We start from the raw sequence: 26,955 nt of genomic DNA, 5'->3' as shown, positions 1-26,955 counted from the left end.
CAAGGATTACCGTGACGGTGGTGGAGATTCTGTATAATCTGGCCCGGTAGATTTCTCCAGATTCCGGAAAAGTTTCATTGGAGAAAAACTTTTCCCTACTGGTTGCGGGCGGATGATGAGGCAGGTACATTCTGTTTTATCTCGTAGGGGTATTAAAAAATGGGACCCGTACCCGATTCACTGTCGTTCCTAATTTGAATTCAGAAGCTATTCGAGGAATCCATCACCATTGAACCTTTATAAGAAATCAAATAATCCGCCCATAAAGCTTAGCACGCAAAGTTTTAGTTGCAACTTGTGCTAATGCTGCATGCATTTATTTTATTTTATTCTACTACTAAACTATAGGAAAAGGAAAAAAATGGGACTCTACCCCATCAAAGGCAACAGAAGGTGAGGAAACCTGCTCATCCTGTATCATTACATTATCAGAGAATAAAAAGCAACGTCAAAGAAATTATCTTCGCATAACATGCAGAAACAACGCAACATAAAAGCTGCAAAATAGTAGAATGTGCCATCCCAACTAAATTGATATAATTATGACCTGTTTTTTTATGAGTTCTGAAACATATTTTGTGAACTTGGCTTTTCTTGAATTATAAATATTTAACAGATAACAAGTGGCAAGGGCGTCATTGCACAGCCAAGGTTCACTATCACAGTAGACAAATGCTCGTCACCTTCAAATTCCTCGACTCCTTTAACTTGGAAATTTTACCCCTATTGAGAAAGTAACGGCTTCCATACCATCTCCACTGAAGCAGTGATCCTAGCCAGATAAGCTATAGTAACTTCAACTGAATACCATGAATTTTACAATAATCATACTTTTTCAGGACTATCCTTCATTTCATTGCCTGTGGCAGAACAAATTAGCTTAGGCATTACCCTTGAAAAACAGTATGTAATAGCTTATGGGATACAGGAAAATTTTGCATGGGTAAATAGCTTTAGACGTATTGAATTTTTGCAATTTGTGCAGAACCAGTGTAATATTGGAAGCATATACGTATCGATAAATAATATTCTCATTTTAGCGTTAATAACTAATAAGTGTAGCACACGGAGTGAGTATGCTATTTCCTTGTGTATGTATCAGGCTATCAGTTATAAAGACAAACCAATGATTTTGTCAACATCAAGAAGGCCAACACAGGGCAAAGAAATTGCTTAATGATAACCAACATGGAAAAGTAGACATGAAATAATGGTAAGCACCAGAAAGGAGAATACAAAAGAGAAGACAGCATACCTCACATGCTGCAAAAACAGGGCGAACTTGATCAAAAATATCATCTACTGTTCCTACTGCATTGATCTGCACGTAGTGGCTTCATTAAGTAATAGTATATACACCAGTGAATACAAAAGACAGCCTCAGAGGCAACTGATTGTTAGGGATTTGAGATCTCATTTAGTATATACATACTTTATGCAGTTTTCCTCTCTTGGTGTAGTAGTCAATAACATGAGGATTTAATTCTGAAAATTCTTTAAGACGTGTCTTGACTGTATTTATGTTATCATCAACTCGACCCTGCAAAAAAGTAACTTCGTGCATTAAATTAAGGTGTTTCACATGGTTCGTTTGTATGGAACACTATGATTACATAATCACCTCCTTACGGTTTAGGACTCGTTTTACCATCTCTTCTTCCGGGCAATCAAAAAAAAGCACAGCGTTCGGTTCTACTCCAAGCTTCATTTCAAAGAGAGGAAAAAAAAAAAGAGAAGAAAAAGTTATAGGCCCTACAAGCAGCATATAAATCATTCAGCTTGCTAATTTATTACAACTTCACATCAAATATTCATCTCATTACCACTTCACAACAACAAATTCATCTTAAGGCTGTTTTGATTCTTCTTCTATTCATCTAAACATCAATAAGACAACTAACTTGAAGGGCTTGGTGATAATAACAAAACCTCAAGTCATACTCAAGATTGACAGGAAGTATCTAGCTACATCCTTTCTGAAGTCTGTGTAAACATCAGAATGGGAAAAAGTTATGTGAAATGTAATGTTAAAAAAAATAAACTCACAATTCGTTCAAATGTTATACGGTTCTCCTCATTTCGAGGGAAACCATCAATAAGAAATTTATAGTTGTCACTTGATTCCATCGCCTTTTTAATCAGATTGACTGTCAACTCTGAAGGAACAATGTGGCCCTCTCTAATTGTGTCCAAAATTATGTGCCTGAAATTTTTGTTACATCATTAAAAGACAAGCATAGAATTCAAAGAGGATCTTTTAAAATATTTTCACTAAAGGATGGGGCCATTTACCCATTTTCACTGTTGATTTCTTTTCTTAACAACTCCCCTGCACTAAGATGTGTGAATCCAAAAGTCTCAGCTATCTTTATACATTGTGTACCTTTTCCACTACCAGGACCACCTGAAAAAGAACTGATGTAATTATCATGCATAACCATAAAAATGAAAAATGAAATCCCAATGTTTAGTTCAGTTCTGAAAGTTGGCACGTTTGATGATATTTATATGAGCTTCTCGGTTCCTCAACTACTACACAACCTAGACAGTTATCCAAAGCTTGAAAACAGAAAGATCATCTTCTACAATTTTTTTTGCTAAGGGAACTCAATTTCTTTATCTTTAGTTGACATATGAACATTATTAACAGTGCCTCTGCCACCAACACATATCAAAATAACCATCAATCTCATTTTTACAACTTACTAGCATGCAACAACCATGTGATCTGACATATAAAACTGCATAATGGTTCTAGACATGGTAACTATCGTTATATCACTTCAGTCTGAAGAAAATTTTATTTAAGAAACATAGTTATTATAAATGCCCAATTATTACCTAAGACAAAAATTATCAATGGGTTTTTCTCTTTGAACAAAGTTCCATAATATACCGGAGTGGATATCAGAGTAGAAGGTGAATTCCAGATCTTCACTCCATATGTTGCCTGAGATTAACGCCAGAAAATGATATAATCAAATGATCATTGCAATCGATTAGAATATAGTCTTTCGTAAAACAAATATGGAGTAACAAAAACCTTTGATTTCGAATAGGAGATCAATGAAGAAAGTGAAACCACGCGCTTCCACATATTCTGCCTGCTGCCTTCCTTCTCTAGCTTTGAGCTTGTAGGCGTAGCTATGGAGATGGTTGAGCCGAATCAAGTACCCCTGCAGTTTTGAATTTTGCTAATGAGATATTACGGCGAACAAGTAACGCGCTGTTTGTGGGTCACGACCAAATCGTGCAGTGTTAGACTGACTGCGGACATGTCACATGTGGGATGTGGCTATAAATATACTTTACAGATACTATTATTATTAATAATTTTTTATTTTTTATTAATAATTATTATTAATCGTGCAGTGTTAATTTATTTTTCTTTTTTTTTTTTTTTTTCCTTCGGAGCAGTAATTTAATCCCATAAAAAGAGGCTAAAGCCCATACAGGAAAAAAGGGGTCATAAGCCCATCCAAGGTTACCCAGGCCCTGTTACAGAGAAAAGGAAAATTCAGAGCTAAGCTAATCACAAATCCCACTCTCTGGTCTCTGCACAAATAAAAAGGTTATAAGCTCGCTATCAAGATTTATCTGTAATGATTTAGTGGGCTGGGCTCCTTATGTACAAAGAATGCTTTGGTCCTAAAATCCTTTTACAGCCCATAATTTAGCTACTTGGTAGGTAGGGTAGGGCTGACTCAACAATTAAGTTCTAATAATTTAAATTGCAGTCCTCACAACTAAGAATTCACTGGAATTATCATACAAAAAAGGAAAAATGAATAAACTTAATTAGAATATTAATTATGATGTTTACAAATTATCATCCCATACATATACTAATCAGTGTAATTACCACTTAACTGAGGAAAAAAATAAAAAATAAACAAAAAAAACAACATATGTACGTGCGAAGTGCTTTACTACTCATCATTATCACAATTATAGCACATTGAATTTATGCAATATATAATTATTTTGACATCCAATCACAACTCTAATCCCACTCAAAAATTAAAAAAAAAAAAAAAAATCCACCATATATACACAATCGCATCAAATAGCCATTGTTAAGTCTTTTTTCCAATTACTAATAAGTTATTATGACAGGATAAAATCCTTTCATCGTGTTGCTTTTTTTTCCCACGGGGGGAGGCTGCTAATATATTAAATTAACTGTTTGTCCATTGCACGGGGAAAATGTGTAGCCACTTGCCAAAATAACACTCAAAGGTTTTATGTAAAAAAGATGGAGAAAAAACTCAATTTAGCCCCTCAGGCTCAACTTAAAAAAAACGTTTAATTGAGTTTATTTCGTGAACACAGGGTATTAATGCTGACGGCAGCAATGACGAAAGGCTAAAGTAAGCATCAAGGCTCAAGCTGTTTGGACTCGGTAAGAAAATGGAAGAAAGCAAAACCGTAATGCTGACGTGTCAACGCATCATTCATCTAACGAATTGGCAAGCATCCCATTTATGGACCCAACGACCAGTGAGCCAAACTCAGTGTTAGCAGCTTACGGAAGAATATCAATTTTTAGGTCCCGGGCTCCTTTCACGAGCTCATGTAGTGGGGTCCGATCTTCACGGCATCTTTCGGAAAGCTTATAATTCATATCATACACTCATCATGCGCGTGGCACGCACGCTTCTTGCAAACCGAAGGTAAAAGTAAAACGTAAAAACAGGGGCAAACTCATGTTCTTCAGTTCTTCTAATGATCGTACTGTATTTAGCATCATTTCTTGGCAAGGACCTTTTGTGTGGAATTTTTTTTTTTTTTTTTTTAATTTCCGTTAAGATACAAAATTTGACCTTGTAGATTAAAAAATGTTATTAATTAAATAACGCAATGTTTAATTTTTTTTAAAAATAACTTAATCGAGTAATTCAATATACTTTCAACTTAATATATCTTAGTTTTGGAATTATTGATAAGCTAAGTATTTTTGAATATAATACCTTTCAAGAAAAGATTTTTCTATTTTAAAATAATATTATAAATATAGATCCTTTAATTTTAAGTTTTATATAAATAATTTGAAAAGTGTAGCACACATGCACAAGATAAGCGTGAGAAATGTGGTCTCAAGATGAACAGATTGATTTGCCCTCAAGCAACGAGAAGATGAGGCAGTATATAAAGGTGGGTGAATGGGGCTTTGGTTTCCTCGGAAGTGATATAGCAAGTAGCGATGGGGAGGCAACCTTGCTGTGACAAGTTAGGGGTAAAGAAGGGGCCTTGGACTGCTGAGGAAGACAAAAAGTTAGTCAATTTTATTTTCACACATGGCCAATGTTGTTGGCGCGCCGTTCCTAAGCTCGCTGGACTTCGCCGCTGCGGCAAAAGTTGCCGTCTCCGCTGGACTAATTACCTCCGCCCAGACTTGAAGAGAGGCCTTCTCAATGAAGCTGAGGAAAATTTAGTCATTGAACTTCATGCGCTTCTAGGCAATAGGTAGAGTGATTAATCTTTTAATTAATTCTTTATTATTATTATTATTATTTAAATAAATCAATGTCACTTGATTAGCCATGTTTAGTGAACTTTCTTCTTTCTTTTCTTTGGTCTAGTTCTTGATAGAGGCAGAAATTTCAATTTATATCTGAGTGTAATTTATAATGTGAATTACAATTTTTGAATTTCCAAGAATCATCAGTAAACATTAATTACAAGTAAAGAGTATTATTAATAAATAATCTTTTGGCTTATTAATTTTAACTAAAATAAAAGGAAATTAGTGTTAAATTTAAAATATCTCAGATTAATAAGTTGTCTCTGTTAATTTAGGGCGGAGGGAATAATACAAAACAAATGCGTTATTACTTAAACTAAAATAAGATAATTGATATAGTATATTAGTAATATTCATTTTGTTTTAACCTTTTCTTTCCTTCTTTTTTTTTTTTATTATTATTTATTTATTAGATGGTCCAAGATCGCATCAAGATTACCTGGGAGAACAGATAATGAAATCAAGAATCACTGGAATACCCACATCAAGAAAAAGCTTATTAAAAAGGGAATTGATCCAGTTACACATAAGCCTCTCAATAAAATACAAGAACCAACTTCTCACAACACCACTTCTAATGATCAACCCAATTTTAGTGCTGCAGAGAATCATAAGCAAGAATTATTACCAAATAATAAAAACAGTGACCATATTCATGCCTCCTCTTCCAACTCCTCCGGCGATAACTCTAATACAACAACTGAATCATCTGAAACAAACAGCTTTAGTGATCCGTTGATGGATTATATATTATCGGAGACATTTCTTGAAGATCATTCGAATTGGAATTTTCCAGTCACTCGAGAAAATCAATGTTGTGAACTTGGATTAATACCTTCACCAAAGGATTTTGAAGATGATGAATATTTTCGACTTGACTGTTTCAATGAAATGGACTACTTGAATGTGTTAGACATGGATGACAATCACTAATGAGGCTGGAGCTTAATTAATTAAATGGAGAAAAAGAACAACTCTAAGTTAATTCATTTCTTGAATTTCAACCTTCTTCTTTTTTTCTTAACTTATTTCTTCTTCACATACCCACCAACCATAATGCAAAAACCTTGGAAAGGAAAAAGGGTGTTTTGGTTTAATTTACTCTCTTGAAATCTTGTAATTATAATTATTAAGCAACAAAATGTTTTTAAGAAAAAAAGGTTAGGATGGGTTGTTGAGAACGTAATGTAGCTCAAACTGTGGAGATACCTATTGAAGTTTTTTTTTTTTTTTTTCCTAATGGTTGGTTATGTAATTACAAATGCTAGAATATGTAATTGGTAAGAGATGTGTGGTATCAATGTCACCCCACTCTTAATTAAAAGAGTTGAGTGGTTGAAGTAGGCAAATCTATTTGTATTATAATGATAATAACAATTTGGATAATTAGAAATTTTATTTGACCAAAGATTTATACATACTTTTCCTTTTGTGTATATAATTTTCTAGTTGTTATAATAGTAATTATTAATTAACTTCAAATAATTCCTTTCAGAAAAAAAAAAGTTCAAACAATTTATCATCAATCATATATTAAATTTGTCTGCCTTCAAAATTTAGGTCATAAAGTCAAAATCCAACCACTCCCGTTTATTAAAAAAAAAATTTGGTTGTACCAAAAAAAAGGAGTATCTTTGAAAAATTTTATTCATACAGAGAGATGACGTAAAAAATTTAACTAATTATCAATAAAAATTCAATCTCAATATTAAAAAATTAATATTTAATTTCCACTATCAAATTAAATCATTTTATAAAGTTTTCAAATTTGTTTATATTTTCACATTTCAACTCTTATTTGATAGTAATAAACTATGAACAAGCATGGATCATATGAGCAATGAACTATTAAGATCAAGGCAGTATAAATTTAAGTATGTTTTTAAATAGAATATATATATATGGAGCAAAAATTAATTATTGTTTAATTTATATATTTTACATATTATAATTTTGATAAAGTATACTAATTGATCAACCCTCCATTATCCAATATTTACTTACAATATTAAAAGACTTATGAAATTTTTTTTTTTTTTTTTTTTGTTCTTTGAGAAAGGCATATTCATTTTCCAATGTCCCAATCCAAAAAGGGATTTGGTGAATGGTGGGCACCAACACTGATAGGGAGACACCCTCTACATTATTTTAAAAGACTTATGCATGTTTCTATATTCTTCACCATATTGGAGTCTTTTTGCTTATATATTATAAATTATCAAATATCATTATATGCTCCAAAAAGGCTTTCTTAAAGTTGAGGTCCAGCCTTACAATATAAGACACTTCATCTCACTTTAGTTATTTATTTGCTTATTTATAAATGCCAACAAATCTGCCAAGCTAAAATATTATCCCAAAGATAAATAAATAAAAAAGAAAAGGGATAGTGCAACCTTTGCAAATAACAAATGTTAATTTGTTATCTCCTCTCCATTTATTATACTAGAATAATATATTGATTTTAGGATCTTCTTGGGCTACTGTGATCTTTGGTGGTGCTGAAGGTCAGCTTATACTGAATTGCGTCGTCAGATAACAATTAACAAGACTATTATATGTATTATTCTTATTGATCAAGTATTGGGTTAATGGGTAAATTTAACCCTGTATTTTCAGCGATTATTCTTACAGCCTCCTGAATTTTGCGAAAAAATTCATTATACGACTCACATTTCAATAGCGTTTATATCCCTTTTCAAAAGATATGTAAAAGTGTAAATTCATTATTGAATTCTTATAAAAAATATTTCATTTTAAAAATATATATAATTATTACTGAAATATAAAAATATAAGATCACTTTTGAATCCTAACATCAAAGTTAACATCAAAGTTAGAAGGAAATCGGAAGGATATGTTTTGTTGCCGTCAAGTATTTGATGTCAAGTTATTTAAAAAAAAATGTTAATGACGGTAACGTAAACCATAATCTTAGCTAAACACCAGTCCCAGATGTGTGAAAAGCTGAGACAAAGTGGAATGCCTTTTTTGAGTTTGAAATTTGATTGTGCAATGATTTTTGTCAACAAAGTAAATGTTAGATATGAATCTTTTTTTTCTACCAACAAAATTTAAAAAGTCGTGTAAGCAATGAAACCTGTTGGCTCTTTTCTACCGCCATTAGCAATTTACCACTAAGCAACATATGCGGACAAGACATTGTAATTATCCTGTAAATTCTTTTTTAAGTTTCAGCAATAATTTGGAATGCGGAGTAGGAAGAGGTTTATTTGTATTTTGAATTTCTTTTTTCAGTATCAGAAAAAATGTTGAAATTTAGATCTACTGTCCGGCGCACATGCAGTCTCGAAATTTTTATTTTATTTTATTTTGGGAGAAGAGAGTAGAACGAGAGGCCATTTCAGTTTGAAACTTAAAAAGTTAAAAATTACCAGTTCAATCAAAACTTTTACCCCTCCTGTCCTGAACACCTGATTGAGGCGCAGGTGCATGATAAAGCAAACTAGAAGGTCGAACAGAACATTCCTTTGTTCCTCGCATGGCTATGGCTAAATGATTTTTCTATAAATAAATTTAAAAAGTTTAAACACCTAAGCTCGACAACCAATACAAGAGAAGATACCTTACATATCTAAATACAAAATTTATAGAGTTTTACAAAGCTAACAATAAATACGAGATACCTTACAGAGATAAACATTTACATCAAAATATCGAAAAAACTTGCCAATTGAAAGTTTCTGTACATAAAGGCGACCTCAATAAAAACAAGAGAAGCTATTCACACTGAAATCTATATATGTACAACTGCGAGCGGTCAAAATAGCAAAAATGGAGATGAACTCTGGCTGTGATAACCCAATTCTAAAATCCGGATTAAAATTTATACGAAATGAAAATAAGAAATTTTCACTGTTCCATTCTTGGAAAACTGGACAGCTTTTCCAGCAGCAACTGACATTCTTTTCGTCAAAAAGATCTACTGCTGTTGTAAGGAAGTATCTTCTTGAAATTTTCAGGCTGAGTTTTCCTCGTTGTCAGAGAAGCATGATCGAAACTGACTGTCCTAGAACCCTGAAGAGTTGTCAAGGAACTGATGGTTTGGAGGCAGCTGCTGCTGCTTCCCTGGTACTCTTAATCACCAGATCATAATTGATAGAAGCCAGCTGGGACAAGTTCTGAGAGCAGAAGAAGTAAAAATGATTATGACCAATACTAATTAAAACGACTTAATAGATGAATCATACGAGGATAAGTTTATCAGAGAAGTCATGTCAACAATTCAGAAATTTCCTTTAACTTATTTCTAGTGTCTCAAACTGTACCTTAAATGAGAAATTACTAAATGAGTACTTCACAGCAAGAGTGGGAGCATTAAAGTCGGCCAAGCTAACACATTCGTCCCCCTGGCACAAAACATAATAATTTAAAAAAAAAAAAAAAAAAAAAGTGGTACAAAGGTTGTATTTGAATTAGCAATCTCAATTTGCATCCAACTCATATAAGAAATTAGGCTTCTAGGCTAAGCCATTGCTGGCTTCCATTATTTCAAAATGATTTTAGATTAGTCAAGTCATCCCATTTTCGAAATCATTCTTGCTAAAATAATCATTGGCAAACCAATGAGATCAGAGCCATGGTCCAATCAACTGAACCAAGTGTGCGTAGCAATTGGTAAAAAGATTATTATATAACTAAATATCCACGTACATCCTCATCATGTGTATTGCTTAATGATCCAGTGCTGCAAGAGTCGGTCAAGTCATCAAAGTCACTGCCTCCTTGAAAAATTTCACCCTCTGGATTCCATAAATACCGGCTCATAAAATAACTTGTGTCGTATGCATCAGCTACTGGTATGAACGTAGCCTGCAGCGAATAAGAGAAACTTGGTGAGCATTCCAAGCAAGATAAATATTTTTGAAATTGAGTACATTCGTAGATAGACAACCTTTTGCCTTGCAAGTGTGTCCCAATTTATGTTCCTAAAGAAGGGGTGTTGCTTCACCTGCAAGAAAGACAAGCTGCTTAATTTTAAGATCCTCGCTACTTTTATAATGTCTTTATCAATGATTATTGGGAGTGTACCTCTTTTGCTCCTGTTGCTCCAAGCCTTTGAACTGGATTTTCAGTCAGCAATCTGAAAATGATAATCCTGAAATTGTTAAATGATCATGTTTGTACTAAAGCAGTTAGGACTCACAAACCACTGGTCAATATGTAAGACAATGGGGGTGACCATAATATCAATGCCTAAGGAATTGCAAACTCAGATATGATAATTGCTCATCAAATCCCAAGAATCTTCCATACAAACCCTAATTTACTTCCTCATCAAATAGCCTAAATTATTAATCACATGTACTTCTCATAATGCACGCTAGCAACCAAACAGCCCAATACCTTGCCTTGTCTTGATTTTGATCCCTAACTTACATCTTTGCAAACCCTAATTGTCCACATATAATTTCTACACCTCTAGTCTTCAAATAAACATGAATGCTAAGACATGAAACCTGTACTACATCAAGGTCATCCTTGAATTTAAAAATACACCAAAAAAAATGAGTCATAGGTAGCACTAAAAGCTAGTAAACTATAGAAATTCACGTATCTTACTTGTCTATCAAATCACATGCTTCAAAGCTCATCTCCTCAGGTACCTTGGGCCAAGGTATATCCCTATTCATTATATTGTCAAATATTTGCTGCAAGAAATAGGAGCCATTAGTCTGCATCAAGCTGCACACAAGTATATAATGCTTTAACATTTAAAGAACACCTCTCACTCTTAGAAGCTTAATAGACTCTAGGAATTAACAGAGCAAAAAATAGAAACGTAGATTTTGGTGCCATATTTATCAAGTTACGCATTCCATGCATTTTTCTTAGCAAGCCAGAATAAAAATATTGGAAAAGGTAGCTTATGCTAGCGTGCATTTCTTGGTGCTATGTAGTAAGGAGCCTCAAAGAGGTCCTCCGGAGGAAGGATTAAATCCTTAGGAGCCATATGTCCAGTTCAAGGATATCAATATGGAAGGCATTTATAAACAGTCACGCTGGACTATGAGGTTAAGAAAGCAACTTCAATAATGGTAGTAATTTATTGATTTGCACAGTAAACAACAGCATCACGAACGAATCAAGCTCTTCCCTGCTATCCAAAACCATTGAAGAGTTAATACTGGCATCTGTGGATGGCCTACCTGTGGAGTTTCTGCATTGAATGGTGGAAGGCCAACAAGCAACTCAAAAAGAATAATGCCCACAGACCACCAATCAGCAGTTGCACCTACAAGGAAAATATGAGGACAGATGAGACCACTGAAAACCGAAACAATAAATTCACTATTTAACTAGAAAAATAAGTTAAAAACCATGTCCCATGCCAAGAAGTATCTCAGGTGCCAAATAATCAGGAGTCCCAACTACAGAATGCTTTTGGCGCTGGTCTCTCTTCGATGAATTATGACTTTTTGTTTCGTGGTCATCAAAAAAATCAGTACTGCTGAATGATGTACCAGATAAGTCATCTGTGCTATTGATAAGACCAACCTTTGAAAGCCCAAAATCTGTCAGCTGTAAAAAAGAGATTATAGATTCCAAAAAGTGATCTGGAAATATGGCAATGCCAAGTTCAACAAAAATGCCTAAAAATTGTGGGAAACCAAGAGGAAGCATTTGACAGTGTCACTTATAGTTTATATAGAACAGGAGGCAGTTCTCATACGCATAACAACCTACTAATCTTTTCAAAAAATGACAGAGATTCAAGTTTAAGTGTCTTTCAGAATAAAACATTGGATGACAGTTATCATTCTCGAGAGGGTATGTTGAAGCTACAAAAACAACAATAATGGCGAGCTAACAAGTCGAGTTGAATAACAATATGTCATAGTAATTACAGGAGTTCAGGAAAATGTTTGCAATGACTACATCCAAACTAACAATTATATGTACACTGTACAGAAGTACAAAGAGAATAGACCATAAAGTAATCAAATTTCAGTACACTATTCCATGAATACTCATCTCAAAAGATATGGAACCTCTAATAAATTGCAAACATGTATGAAATATCACTAAAAGAATGCCAATCCTTTCAAAGACGTGGTATTTATTAATTTATTCTTTTGGTGGTGGGGGCAAAGAAATGACAAAGATTAAAATTTCAAAGTATCAACCTTAAGATGGCCATCTTGACCAATCAACAAGTTGTCCGGCTTCAAGTCTCTATGAATGACACTTAGAGAATGCAAATACTCCAAAGCAAGAACCTGGGGAGAATAAAACCAACTTTTTGTACCTTGGTAAGAAAATTTTATTGATTGATAGATGGTACACGAATCCAGGAAACAGCAAGCATAAAATTCTTACAACTTCTGCAATATACATACGGGCCATGTCTTCATCCAAGCAGCCCAAGTTTCTCAATAGTGAGTAAAGATCTCCACCATTTAGATATTCCATGACCAGATACAGATTTTCCCTACATGTGAAGGAGTAGAAAAATCTGACCTGTTTGTCATTAAACATATACATATTAGAATAACATTTTAACATTCAGTGAAACCCAATAATGCTAAGACATTATGAATTTTGCTCACCACAAAAGGATAGCGAACTGATATAAGGATGTTACGCTCTGCCAAAATACTTTCAACCGCATTTTTACGAATCATATCAGCCTTCTTCAAAACCTATAACAACATTTTGAAATTTACAAAAAAAAAAAAAAAAAAAAAAAAAGAGCTAGCTTGAGCACTTCCAAGACCCATGTAGAGAACAACAATTTGCAAATGCCAATGCATGGTTCCATGACTAGCAGCATAACCATAAAGATTATAAAAGCATATAATATCAATTGGAGTCTTTCTGACTGCTAAATATAAGTGGCATGAATGCAGACCTTTATAGCAAATAAATCACCAGTCGCTCTCTTCTTTGCAAGGAATACCCGTCCAAATGCCCCTTTGCTGATTGGTTTTATTATTTCAAAATCTTCTATAGAAGTTCTGTCCTTTGAATATGTATTAACAGGGCTTGCACGCAAGCTGCGAACTGTATCATCTTCCACAGAACTCTCTTCATCTGCCATATGATTTGATGAGTCTAATTTTTCATCATCTATCTGCGCACAGAGATGCACATATTTTTCCCTGTACGTAAATTCCAAAAAGACAATAAAGATAAAATAAGAGATAGTTTCTCAACAGTAAAAAAAAACAAAGAGCCTAACCTCACAATTGATTTGGATTACTTCTACAGATTCCATTACTATATTTAACTAGGTTTCATGTTGAGATGAATGTTTAAGTTAACCAAAATAAATAAACGATTTAGAAGGCTCTTTAACTGAAAATCAACTAATTAATCTAATATAATGCGACATGATTACATTTAAAAAAAAAAAAAAAAAATCCACCTACAAGGATAAAATATTTATTACAAATATCATTGCAGAGATAATTTTCCAACAATCCATTTATTATTTCGATCAACTATTATTTCTCAACAAGCATCAAAAAAGTGAAAACAATCCAAATCAAACATACCTAAAACACATATGCACAACACGTAGAAACACCATGGCAACCAAAATCTAAGAGTTACCCTTCCTAGTTAAATTAAATGTCACAATTGAATAATTACAAAAACTTGCTAAAGAGCTTCATAATAATGATATATTTTTTATTATTGGAAAATAAAAAGAAGCTACTTACAATAATAACTTCTCTATACGCCGTCCAAAAGTCTCTACAATGAGGCCATCCACCTTCCTATCCTGGATGGCATATTTAAGGTCTTCCAGACGGTCAAGCATACATTCCAGTGCACTATAATCATTCTCGTTCACATTTGCAACAGCACGGGAAATATCCAGCAGCTTGCTTATCTGTCATGCAATCGTACTGTTAAGAAGCCAGTGCTAACACAATTGGTCAATTAATTATAGTTGGGAATTCTCCCACCTGCTAACGTGGCATGATGAATTAAGTAATATATTAACAGAATTGATAATACAGATAAAAGATGAGTTTTATGAATGAATTCTAAACTTTCCAATTGACCGTGATGTAAACATAATGTATGTTGAATCTCAGCTTGCATGGAATATCAGTTTAATATTGCTTATGATACAAATGGATCTACATGTATGCTCAATGGTGCCTCTACCCCAAAAGAAAAGGAATATGCAAGTCTAATGCATAGATCTGATCTCCATCTCTTCTTTACTACAGCAAAATTTCTCTTTGGCAAATATTAAATTTAGTGAGAGGGCAAATATCATTGGCAACAGGCTAAAAAGGGAAATTTAAAGCATGACACAGTTGGCCCGTATGCTCTAGGCTACCAGTGCAATTTCCATTTCAAAATGGTTTCTATCTTCGCACACAGCATACCTGTGATTCTTATTGAAGCACCTCTTTTTCATCAAGCATCACGAAACTGTGCAATAAGCCAATAACCAAACTGCAAAATTATCTAAAGGTCCATCTGAATTGGAACAGCTAATAATATCTCAAGTAACTTGATTTTCTTAGTGCTGAAAAAGATGAAGTCTCAGCATTAATCAATGGTTTTACTTACTTCATAGGGCAAAGGAGTACACGATAGATTCTGAATTTAAGGACATGGCATTTGTCAAAAGATGGAAAGTAAGAAAGAAAGGCAGAAAATCATTAGCATAATGCAGAGTGAAACTTAAATGCAAAAAGATGGAAAAACCTAAATAGAGAGAACCAATAACTGAAATGAGTTGCTAGTTTCTACAAATACAAACTAATGTAGATATCTAGAAGGGTTCTCAAGACGAATTCATCCTAAACTAAGAAAGATCGTACAACATAATAACTCAAAGCAGTTATATACCTGGTTATTATTCTCATGCTCTGTAATTGTACTCCGTCCATTCAATAGCAATTCAATCTGACTGGTCCGTGGCGTTAATAATGGTGATCGAGGTGTCAAGCTTCCTGCTGATGGAGTTTTTGTATCTACATAAAGCGTCGAAACACAACGTGCTTCACATGAAATGTCTGTGAAAAAATTCAGATCTTCCATGACAACAGCGTTATCAGCATGTGGCATGACATCTATTATGTCTTCAGTGCAATGGTGAGGGAAACTGTTCCGTTTTGGTGATAAATCATATATGTCCTCGTGTATACCTGACACTGTCACTCTTTCAACCTCAAGTGCATCAGAGCTTTTTGGTGTACTTTTTGGCGTCCATGATTCCAATATCTTATCAAGAGTTTCTGCAACTCTTTCAAGTCGTTCATTTACAGTCAAGCCTTTCAAGTCACATCTATCAGCAATAGTACATATCAGAGAATGCTCCTCTACATGTACTATCGGTATTTCAACCTCACAAATACGACATATCATCAAATTACCAAATGCGACATTATGTTGGTCCCCCCAGAATCCCCAAGAAACTCTTCTCATTCCTGATGATGTAGAATGCTCTGGGGTTCCAAGATTTTCAGAATTGTCATCCCCAGCAGTTCTTGTTTCATCTTTATTATATTGCTGTTCTGTTTTATCCTTAGTAGGTGTATCAACAGCATCAGTGCCCTTCCGATTTCTCTCAGCAGGAGATGGAAGTTTCTTCCATGATGACATCCTATAGCTGCTTGTAGTTGAATCAACACTTTTAGCAGTATTAACCTCCACATTTTGATCTACTTGACCTTGTTGTATAATTAGACCATCTTGTCCTTGAGCGTGGGACTTCTTTCTCTGTTTCTCACTCACCACCTTCCCATCAGCCAATGCAGCAGGAAAATCCTGTGTTGCAACTTCCAGAATTTGTTCTGGATAAACTCCAAGGTCACTAAGTTGATGAAGACCTAAAATATGATCATCTTCACAACGACTTTCCTTCTGGAACTGCACAAGCCTAGTACATCGGGTAAGGATAAAGAGAAGGCGGGTATGCGCTTGTTTGATGATCCCCATTGGTAGCTCCTGCCGCTTATCATCTAGATTCTGGACAATAGCCTCGCATTTGCCCCAGAATTCATTAGGTGACATTTTTGAACATTTTCGAGCTACAACTAACAAATCCTCCAAACTTTCTTTCCATTCAGGATGAGAGTCCATAGACTTTTCAAGTATGCTAACTAAATCTCCAGCAAATATGCCTAAATCGGTATCAACTTCTTCCTTTAACTTGTCGAATTTTGCCCTGATTGCCACCATAATCTCCTGAAATAGAATAATCCAACAGAATAGAACAGATACATAATAAGGAAACAGAAAAACAGATCAATATACGCAAAGAATGTAAGAATACCATAATATGAATATACCTCCATATGGCCAAATGCCCGAGATTTCCAAACAGGAAATGGCCGAACTCCTTTGGAATTGAGCTCGTGAGAGAAGCTCTTGACATCTGGAGCCTTCTTCTTCCGACCACTAGTAACACGGAGTATTGCCTGGAACCGTGGAGACTGCAATTCTTTGGCAAAAGCCGCATGATTACTCTGCAAGGATACCAAAAACAACAATCATGCAATTGAAACATAAATAGCTCCTATACATGCAGACAAAACTAAAAAAAAGAAAATTTTGCATTACCTCCAATGCCGGATTGATTGATAATGGATATTTTAATGATTTCGATTGTTGCCATCCAACCTTTTTAACTGCAGAGGAAATCTTAATAAATCATCCATAACAAAAAAAAAAAAAAAAAAAAAAAAAAAAGAAAAGTACGTATCAAAATCTCAGTTAATCCTAATTAAGACCTTGATCCATGGAAGATACTTTATGAAGACGAAGGGCCAATTTAAGCCTTTTTCTTTATCTTCCTTATTTATAATATTGCTATTATTATTGCCGAGATTAGAAGGATGACCGGCAGAACAAAAACCTAAAAGAAAATGGAGACAGAGTCTGTGTCCTTGCTAGGATCCTAATTGCAAGACAAGGTATGGGACTTGTCTTGGATATGGAATTTCAATGTGGAGTTTATATGAACTTAGGCTCTCCAACTCCCAAGGTCATGACAGCCTTTATATGATTAAGGACGAGAGAAGACGCAAGAATGATCGAGGAATTACCATCTTCCTTTTGCAAACAGGAAAGCTCGCCATCCTCCTCGTGTTCAATATCGTCTTCGGGAAAATGCGCCCGGCGAATCGGAATGGGAGGGATTTTTCGAAGCTTGTATTTGCTTGGCGTGGATGAGATAGACGGCGTCGATTCTGATGGATCGTGATTGTCGGAATTGCTCGAAAACCTTGAGTTAGACATTGATAAAAGATGTTTCGTTGACGTTAACAATGTCCTTCATTGCATTTGCATTATGAGTGCTTACTGGATACGGGTTATGTGAGAGAGACAAGATTGAGGAAGAGAGGATTCGTTAGAGCGAGAAGTATGGAGGAAAAGAGGGAGAGAGGATTTAGATTAGAGAAGGAGGTTTTCGCGGGAAATGGAACGTTTGAGGGTGACACGACGGGAGATGGAGATTTTTCTTTTTCTTTTTCTTTTTCCTTTTTTTTTTTTCTTTTTTATTTTTGAGAATATGGATGGAGATTTTTCAGTTCTGCTGGATCCTTCCTTTCTCTTCTCTTTCTATAATTTTTTTCATTATTATTATTATTTTGAAAATAAACGTGCTTTCCTGCGAACAGCTTGTTACCTAGTGCGTTTGGCGTTGTTATTGTTTTGTATTGTGTTCGTATACTTCGTGTGCGGGTGAGGACTACTCCGTTGCTGCTCGGCGGCTCACCGTTCCAATGATATTTTTTTTTAATAAATTTTCGAATTTTTTTATTATTCAATAAATTTGTTAATTTTTCCCCGTTTTAGCGGGTTAATGAAGAAATACTTAAATCTGTATTTTCTTTAAAATTTTTAAATTTAAATTTTATATCTTTTTTTTTAAATAAACTTTTCCCAAAATAGAATTATTTCTAATTTTTTATTTGTTGGCTTCACCATAATTTTGTTTTAAACAACATACAGTAACGAATTGACATTATTGAATGGCGAAACATAACATAACGATAAATGCATACATAATTTGGTAATAGAGTTAAGTTCGATTCTTCTTTTTTCTAATACTCAATAATAAATAGCATTATTCACAATTATTACTTAAAGTTTTTAGTTTTTTATTTATTTATTTTTTGCATAAAAAATATTTTTTATTTTTATTTATTTATTTATTTTATAATTTGTATCATTTAAAGGTAAAAATACTAAAAAGGTAAAAATAGAGATACAATTTGAAAATAATAGAATTTTTTTTAAAGGTGAAAAGAATAAAAGTATAAGTATTAATGACACATATCGTACTTAAAAGTTTAATGTTGGTTCCGTGCTATAACTTTTGTCCTATTTTCCTTTTATATATATGATATTAGTTTTTTTTAAAGTGAATGATATTTAAAATTATTATTTTATCTCCATTTAATATTTTTCTTCTAACAATAAACATGCAGCTAAATATTATATTATTAATGAAATCTTGATATAAATAAAATTACAATATAAATTTTTAATCTTCGAGCAACACTCTATTTAATCTAATATTTAATTATAGTTTGAAAATTTTAAAGACAATTTAATATATGTCGTTTAATTTTAATGAAATATTAACATAAGTGTATATTAAGAAAAAAATAAAATAAAAATTATAATTTTATTAAATTAACTAAATTTTTTTATTTTTATATAAGTCAAACCAACCCAAATTATGGGATGGAAATGAATTTCAATTCTCAAAGTCAATATTTAATTTCACGATGAATAAATGCTCTGTAGTTTTTTTTAGGAAAATTCCCTCAACTTGGACAAAATGTTAAAATTGCTCGTAAATATATTTTTTGGGTTACATATTTTTTAAAACAAAGAAAAAAAAAATATATAAAAGATATTAAACGGCAATGGATTTTCGGAATGCAGCAAATGCACTCGGGAAGTTCCTCCAAAACATCAGTTCGGCTGTTAAACTCTAGCTGAAAGCCACTTCTCAAATCGCGAACCTCGTAACGGCAGCTGCAGGATCGCGAACCTCATAACGGCAGCTGCAGGATCGCGAACCTCATAACGGCAGCTGCAGCGAGCACAGTGCCCCAACCGCCACAGTCACAATGTCCGCTGTTATCCAGAGAGCCGCCTGGAAACTCCGTCACAGATATGTTCCCAAATTATCTAGTTTGTATCTTCCCAGGACCCGACACTTGAGCACTCAAGCAGTACGTCGACAAGATGGAGCCAGCGTGGGTCTCTATGGATTCGATCACTTGAAGACTCCCAAAGGCTTTCAGCGCTTCGTTGATGACGCCATCGAGAGGTAACTCTTTTGTTTAATTCTATACGTCGCCAGAAGCTAAAAGCAAACGAAAATATGAGGTGAAATTTACTATTATTTTTTCCTTTCCCATTTCTTGTTGCGACAGTGAGGTAACTGAAAACCTCGAACTCTAGGCTTTTTTGTTCTTGCGTTCATACGAGTTCACCTGCAAAATGCGATAGTTCTAGATTACTTCTGGTGTGGTATTTGTTTTAATGGCGATAGTTCTAGATTACTTCTGGTGCGGTATTTGTTTTCATGATTTATGACGATTAACCTAAATTTCAGCTGAAAATATCTTTACGTGTCTGGAATTCTCCTTCTCATTGATTGTGGTCTTCAGTTTAATGCATGCTAATTTGGCAACCAGAAAAGAGCATTGAATTTTAACAATTTATTCTGATAAATTCCTAGCAATTAAGGTTTATACATTTATGATTTTTATTTTTATTGCTGCTTTGTATACTTTTTGGTGAAATTTATATTTTCTTTTAGGTCTGGGGAACTAGTCGATCATATTTCTACAATGCCTTCATCAGCTGAAATTGTCCGAGCCATGGATGAGATTTCAGACACAGTATGTTCTGCACTTAGCATGTTTTTGCTTACCAGTTGTGTTAGTAATTAATTTAATTTTTTTATTTTATTTTTAGAGTGTTTTTGATGTTTGATATTGCAGGTGTGCTCTGTTGTTGACTCGGCAGAACTTTGTAGACATACTCATCCAGACAGGTCTTCTTTTCCCCACCAAATATTAATTTGTATTTGACATCATGTGTTTGAGTGATATTATTTGATTTTTGTTATTCACTGTCATTTTTTTTAGGGAGTTTGTTGAAGAAGCTAACAAGGCATCAATGAGAATCAATGAATATCTACATGTGAGGTGACCAGTAGCCTGTTTGGTCTATTGCTTTTTAAGTACTTGCCCATATAATTGAGTCTGTTATTTTCTAGGTCAAAGAGATTAGTTTCATCAGATGTTTCATATAATCGCTTTGGTGCGTTTTCTTCTTTGTTTTCAGTATCTCAATACAAATCATACTTTATATGCTGCGGTTAAAAAAGCAGAAGAAGATGGGCATTTGCTAACAAAGGAGGCTCATAGGGCTGCCCACCACTTACGCATTGATTTTGAAAAGGGTGGAATCCATCTATCTGTTGGTACACATCCTGTTGCTATTGGTTTTATATTCTTCCTCTATGCAATTTTCCACTTATGCAAATTACATTTATAAAAGAGCTCTTCTCTTGTAGGTAATAAGCAAGCTGTTTTTCCTTTGCAGAGAAATTAGATAGAGTAAATCAGCTAAACATTGACATTTTTCAGCTTTCTAGGCAGTAAGTACGATTTGTTTTTCCTTGCTGCTTTGTCTTAGGCATCCCCATGACTTCTTCTAAATGAATTGATTATCATCGTGATTTATATTTTCTTTATTTATTGGTCAGATTTGGTGAAAATATTAGTATTGATCCAGGTCAAGTGGATATATTTCCAGCATCGAGAATCCCAAAAAATATTCAACCTCTCCTAACTCCTGTTCACCGCTTCACATCTGGAACTTCTGGAGGATTGTTAAGGTCACAAAAAGAAAAAGGACTTAGGATAATAACAGAGCCACGTACTCTACTTTCTGTTCTGCATTGGGCATCAGATGATGAGGTAGCTTTCATTTTGTTGATAGTATAGATGGTAACCTTGCCTCTGACTTTTTAGAAAGCTGAGATTCCTGGATGCTAGCTCTAGGTTCTAGAATTTCTGAAACATTTTTTTTTCTCTGGCTGTTCTAGTCTTTATTTTTAAATTAAATTACCCAGTTAAACTGGTTAGAGTTTGAACGTGAGTGAGAAGATATCTTTCTCTCTCACATGTGAACATTCCCCTTTCTGTCATCCGGAATTCTAAACTTTTTTTTCCCTGTTTCAGGTTAGAAAGATGGCATATATCGAAGGAAACTCAGTTCCATGTGCAAACCTCAAAGTTCTTGATAAGCTTATTGCTGCTCGCCATGAGCTTGCTCAGGTTATTTATCATTGTAGAAAATGTTTGGCAATCATGGATAATGTGTCAGGCAGTTTGATTGTACACTTTGATGGTTATTTATTATGGAACAATCTCACATGTGATTGTATACTTTTATGGATTGTGCAATGAAGCAGCTCTCATGATTCAAAACCACATGCCCTGAATAAACGTTGTTGGTATAATGTCAGCATACATTGCCTTAACTTGATCCAAAATGAAATTGCTCTGTTCTCTCTCAAGCTTGGATGATATTATAGAGATCTCCCTCCTGATGGGTATAATTATGTTTTGGTGTCTCATAAGATAGCCTTATATACTGATGGACCCATGCATAATGTCCATGAGAGAGCCATCTCTAATCCATAATCAAAATGGTGTGGCTCTATCCAATTTATTGAACCATGGTAGAGGTCTTTGTTCTTTCGTCAAAGCACAAGGAACATTGATGAAACATGCTTGCAAACAGCCATTCCTGCTATAAAGACATAGAATTAGCTGTCTAGATTTTTCGAATATCTTGAGTTGAACAGCAAATGATCTTAAATGGTAATCAATTTCCATGTGTAATTTCTTGTAAGGTTCCATGCTTTATATGATAGTTTATAAGGTTCCCTTATTTTATTGTTCCTTGTGAGAATGCAGATTATGGGGTATAGATCTTATGCTGAATTCATGGTGAAACCGAACTTGGCTTCATCACCTGAAGTTGTGACGTCTTTTCTCTGTGAGATGAGTGAGATGATCAGACCAAAAGCTGATAAGGTATCTCAGTGGACATACTTGTGATGCATGAATTATTACTACTTTTTCACTGTGGCTGTGGTCACTGATTTTTTGCTTTAATGAGCACTTGATTTCCGTATAGGAATTTGAGACTATTCGAAACTTTAAGAGAGAAAAATGTGGTCAAAGATGTGTTAATTTAGAGCCATGGGACGAGGCATATTATACAGGGATGATGAAGTCTTCCGTTCAGAATTTGGACTCTTCGGTGGGTTGTATGTTTCTGTTTGTTCTTCATTTCATTTTTATGGGTGTATTTCTTCTAGTTTCTTGTGGATATAGAGTAAGCTGTTTAACCTTCAAGTATGAGAAGGATTAATTTTCTGTAAAAAATTCTCCCTTAATTTTCCCCATCTTCTAGTGCAGATAGTAGCATCATATTTTCCTCTGCAACAGTGTATTGAAGGTTTGAAAGTACTGGTGAAGTCATTATTTGGTGCAACGTTTCATAGTGTCCCAATGGCTCCAGGTGAATCGTGGCACCCAGAAGTGCTTAAAATGTGTCTTCATCATCCTGAAGAGGTATATAGATAGATGAATGAGTAAAGTTGTAAAGCCCTTAATATTGTTTGTTTTTATCACAAAACTCAACATATTTATATCCTATAGGTATTTAGATACTCCACGAAATTGTCTATGCATGTGATATATTGATGTAGAATTCAATAGCTTGAATTACGCATCAATTTGGTTACTTTCACATAATTCCAAATGTACACCTGGTAACTTCAAACTTACTTTCCCCTTTCCAGAATTAAGTAACATCATGTTAACTCTGTCATAGCTCCACTGGAAACATATCAAGGAGGAAGGAAAATAGAGTGAGAGGGGGGGAGAATGAAGATGAAAGTCAGTCTCTCATTTATTGGGATGGGAAAAAAACGGGACATTGAAAATGAGACAAAAAGTTGTTTTACTGTGCAGAAATTACGAGCGTATCCTTTCTATAGTTAAATATGTTGTCATAGGTGTAAATTAGTTATTTCATAAATTTTGGGAAGAAATTATTAGTGGTCGCATGTACAATTTTTCTTCAATTTACCCTTCTCAGTGTTCTCCTCCAATTTTCCTTATTTGCCTTTGTTCTGTCTGGTTCTAAATCATATCTACAGCACTTGTTGTTGGTTTCATTAACTTTCTGTTCGTTAACTGCAGTTCTCATTTATGTGCATGTTCAAGGCGCTCTGACATAGTTTACTCTGATTCGGGCATTATGCTTTTGTTTCAGGGTAATTTGGGATATCTGTACCTTGATTTATATTCCAGGAAGGACAAATATCCCTGTTGCGCTAATTTTGCAATTAAAGGAGGACGCCGCATATCTGAAACAGAATACCAGCTGCCTGTAAGTTAATAGTTTTGTCAGCATTGGTCAATTTTTCATTGTATGTCATGTTTTTCCAAATATTTTACATTGTAGCATACAATAGTTATTGTTTCCAGTGCTTTGAGTTCAACTGGTTTTAGTTGGAAACTACTACGGAATCATTTAAATAAGAATGTTCAATGGTGTTTGAAATATTAAGATGGACCAGGCGGAAAAAAAATATTTAAATTCTAACCAATTGAGACATATCCTACGAATCCCTCGAGGGAGCTGGTTTTAGTTGGAAACTACTGCAGAAGCATTTAAATAAGAATGTTGAATGGCGTTTGAAATATTAAGATAGACCAGGTGAAAATATATTTAAATCCTAACCTATTTAGACATCCTAAGATTCCCTCGAGGGAGCTTGCTGTATCCAGATCAACCTCTTTTGGTTCCAAAACCATCAGGATAGGCCTACGATCATTCATCTGTAGTCGTAATATTGGCTGTTCTTGCCTAAGTATATACTAAGTTGGAGTAGTTTTGTTGGTTTATTTAAAGAATGTATCATGAAATTGATATCATCATGGAAGACCAAACTTTTCAGTACTTCGATTCATCTGGAGGGAAAGGGTTGATTAACTCATTTATTTCCAGTGGCTCTTTACTAGGAAAATGTATCAAGTAAAGCTCATATCCTGCAGTACTAATCCAACAGAATTTATTTCCTGGCTTAAGTTGTTTTTACTTTTATGTTCTTTCATTAGCTTAATTTTGGTATACTGCAGATTGTGGCCCTTGTTTGCAATTTTTCGGGATCATATAGTTCACCTGTGAGGCTTAACCACTGGGAAGTGGAAACTCTATTTCATGAGTTTGGACATGCTCTTCATTCCTTACTCTCGAGAACGGTATAACTGAGTTCTGTGTTCAAACCCTGATGTGAAATAATTGAAATTAGGTTTCTTTTTTTTTCCATTTATATTCTCATCATTATTCTTGTAGGACTATCAACATTTTTCAGGTACTAGGGTAGTTCTCGACTTTGCCGAAACTCCTTCAAACCTGTTTGAGTAAGTAGCAAATTGTTAGTTTCAATGTTTTCATCCTTTTTTTCTTGCTGTTATGATTAGTAAATATCTTAATTACACTTTTGGAGGCAGTAGCATGATAAATACATGGATCATTTAAGAGGTCAAATAGTTTCCGTGTCACATATGCGACTTTGTTAAAACTTTGAGCCAGTAATTACCCTGAAAATATAGTCCCAAGTACTGAAGCATCCCAGTGTTGTTTCAATGTTTGGTAGAATGGTAAGCTTAGTTATGTTCAGTTTGGTATGATAAAAATCATAAAAATAATCAACGAAATTGGCAATTCATATGTTGATGAAAATCCCACATGGTCCAGTTGGATCACCTGTAAACTCTCAATTGAATTTTTAGTTGGTTTGGTTCTAGCCATCTGAGTAAACCCAGAGAAGGTAATCTGTTTCTTAGATAAGTTCGACTGTAAGTTTTATTCATGTTTCTCGCATTTGAAAATAATTACATAGCACAACTGATCATTGACCTGAAATTGATCTGGGGGCAGGTACTATGCCTGGGATTATCAAGTCCTGAGAACGTTTGCCAAGCACTATTCAACTGGTGAAATAATACCTGAGAAGTTGGTCAAGTCAATGCAAGGTGCTAGAGATATGTTTGCAGCTACTGAATTGCAACGCCAGGTTTATTTTTCTGGGCCTTGAATGAATTAACTGTTCGATGCCACGAAGTAGTCGTGTGAAGCAAAAAACATATTTAACCAAATTTTGTTTACTTGTCTGGTACTCTTTAGGTTTTCTATGCTTTGGTTGACCAAACACTTTTTGGAGAACAACCAGCTTCTTCTAGGGATACCAGTTCTATTGTTGCAGATCTTAAAAGACAACACACCAGTTGGAAACATGTCGAGGGTACACATTGGCAAATCAGATTCAGTCATCTTGTAAATTATGGAGCAGGTATATCTGGATTCATGAATCATATGCTGTTTCAATTAGTGGACAAAGTTGGCAATTCGTATTTGTGCGCGCATCTGTGAGTGATACCTGGGCATCAATACAATTATAATGAGTACAGAAAATAATGAGCCTGGCTATGGTTTGAGTAGTGTAAGGGTTGTTGATATGGGGCTTGCATGGTTTTTAATTTTGATTCTCATTTCTCACTCTATCTATAGTTAAGAAGTAATATTCTGATATGCTTCTTGTCCAAACATTGGAACTGCTTAACATGTACTTACGAGATCTTTGTACAACGTGCAGGTTACTATAGCTACTTGTATGCTAGATGTTTCGCTGCAACCATATGGAAAAAGTTATGTCATGAAGATCCACTTTCATTAACCACAGGGACTGCTCTTAGAATGAAAGTATTGCAGCATGGTGGAGCCAAAGATCCTTCAGAAATGTTGAATGATATAGCAGGAGAAGGGATTTTAAGGCATTCCAATGGAGGGATAGTTCCAGACATGACAAGCTTTTTGGACGAGTTGAGGTTGGTGGATGATCAACATTAAAAGATGGAGAATAGCAATAATTGGATAAACCTAGAGAAAAGGATATACACTCATGGGGCAAAGTATGAAGCAGACAACCAATCGTTTGATGATTTTATGCAATTTTATTCTAACAGCGCATGTGGGAAGAAGTGTCATCTGTTTTAATTCCCATCATCGGACAAAGGACCCAACCCAGCAAATATGGGCACAGCGAATGGTTGCATGCCATGGCCGCTTCAGGAACTGTGCCAACGTGGGAGTGAGAGAGTTTCATTTGAAGAGTCCTTTGAGTTTTTCTTGCGATGATAAATGATTGCAAGATGAAGTGAGATCGACTATTTTTTATTGATCACATCCATCATAACCTTTTTTATTTTGATTCTTTTGAAGGTCATTTATATCAATTATAGAACAGCAGACTTTCATATGATACAAATAATTTATAATTATGAATCGATGAGAGCAAAACCCATCAAAATCACACTGCT

The 26,955-nt window shown here is 34.4% G+C and overlaps 4 protein-coding genes across 6 annotated transcripts; 2 read left to right on the top strand and 2 right to left on the bottom strand.

Moving 5' to 3' along the window:
- Positions 1–505: 505 nt before the first annotated feature.
- On the bottom strand, positions 506–3,277 carry LOC105648866 (P-loop containing nucleoside triphosphate hydrolases superfamily protein). Of its 2 annotated transcripts, none has more exons than XM_037636016.2 (8): positions 3,044–3,277; positions 2,842–2,950; positions 2,293–2,404; positions 2,047–2,203; positions 1,622–1,702; positions 1,433–1,540; positions 1,256–1,321; positions 506–772 (listed from the first exon to the last, which is right to left on the bottom strand). In XM_037636016.2, exons 1-8 carry the CDS (start codon positions 3,095–3,097, stop codon positions 704–706), a joined length of 756 nt encoding a protein of 251 aa, XP_037491944.1. In that variant the 5' UTR covers positions 3,098–3,277; the 3' UTR covers positions 506–703. The 2 variants fall into 2 exon arrangements, with proteins under 2 accessions (XP_037491944.1, XP_020540676.1); XM_020685017.3 differs by having other exon boundaries at positions 506–860; positions 3,044–3,276.
- Positions 3,278–5,162: 1,885 nt separating this feature from the next.
- On the top strand, positions 5,163–6,932 carry MYB99 (myb domain protein 99). Its single transcript, XM_012235027.4, has 2 exons — positions 5,163–5,466; positions 5,938–6,932. Exons 1-2 carry the CDS (start codon positions 5,204–5,206, stop codon positions 6,455–6,457), a joined length of 783 nt encoding a protein of 260 aa, XP_012090417.1. The 5' UTR covers positions 5,163–5,203; the 3' UTR covers positions 6,458–6,932.
- Positions 6,933–9,069: 2,137 nt separating this feature from the next.
- IRE (AGC (cAMP-dependent, cGMP-dependent and protein kinase C) kinase family protein) lies at positions 9,070–18,027 on the bottom strand. The gene is made up of 17 exons (XM_020685013.3): positions 17,563–18,027; positions 17,078–17,145; positions 16,807–16,983; positions 15,362–16,702; positions 14,212–14,384; positions 13,398–13,647; positions 13,096–13,188; positions 12,866–13,006; positions 12,673–12,765; positions 11,866–12,067; positions 11,695–11,780; positions 11,108–11,196; positions 10,577–10,628; positions 10,440–10,496; positions 10,199–10,357; positions 9,814–9,894; positions 9,070–9,666 (listed from the first exon to the last, which is right to left on the bottom strand). The coding sequence occupies exons 1-17, from the start codon at positions 17,753–17,755 to the stop codon at positions 9,574–9,576; spliced, it is 3,348 nt and encodes a 1,115-aa protein (XP_020540672.1). The 5' UTR covers positions 17,756–18,027; the 3' UTR covers positions 9,070–9,573.
- Positions 18,028–19,397: 1,370 nt separating this feature from the next.
- Positions 19,398–26,948, top strand: LOC105648591 (Zincin-like metalloproteases family protein). Of its 2 annotated transcripts, XM_012235026.4 has the most exons (17): positions 19,398–19,805; positions 20,301–20,382; positions 20,485–20,537; positions 20,632–20,686; positions 20,831–20,969; positions 21,092–21,146; positions 21,255–21,468; positions 21,733–21,828; positions 22,474–22,593; positions 22,697–22,822; positions 22,981–23,136; positions 23,843–23,959; positions 24,712–24,834; positions 24,929–24,996; positions 25,517–25,652; positions 25,763–25,928; positions 26,232–26,948. In XM_012235026.4, the coding sequence occupies exons 1-17, from the start codon at positions 19,603–19,605 to the stop codon at positions 26,483–26,485; spliced, it is 2,163 nt and encodes a 720-aa protein (XP_012090416.1). In that variant the 5' UTR covers positions 19,398–19,602; the 3' UTR covers positions 26,486–26,948. The 2 variants fall into 2 exon arrangements, with proteins under 2 accessions (XP_012090416.1, XP_020540649.1); XM_020684990.3 differs by lacking the exon at positions 19,398–19,805 and having other exon boundaries at positions 20,312–20,382; positions 20,459–20,537.
- The last annotated feature ends 7 nt before the right edge of the window (positions 26,949–26,955 follow it).

Source organism: Jatropha curcas, chromosome 10, assembly GCF_041381405.1.
Source record: "Jatropha curcas cultivar XTBG-Jc1 chromosome 10, XTBG_Jcur_1.0, whole genome shotgun sequence".
NCBI lineage: Eukaryota > Viridiplantae > Streptophyta > Magnoliopsida > Malpighiales > Euphorbiaceae > Jatropha > Jatropha curcas.
This window is presented reverse-complemented; position numbering and strand designations above follow the sequence as displayed.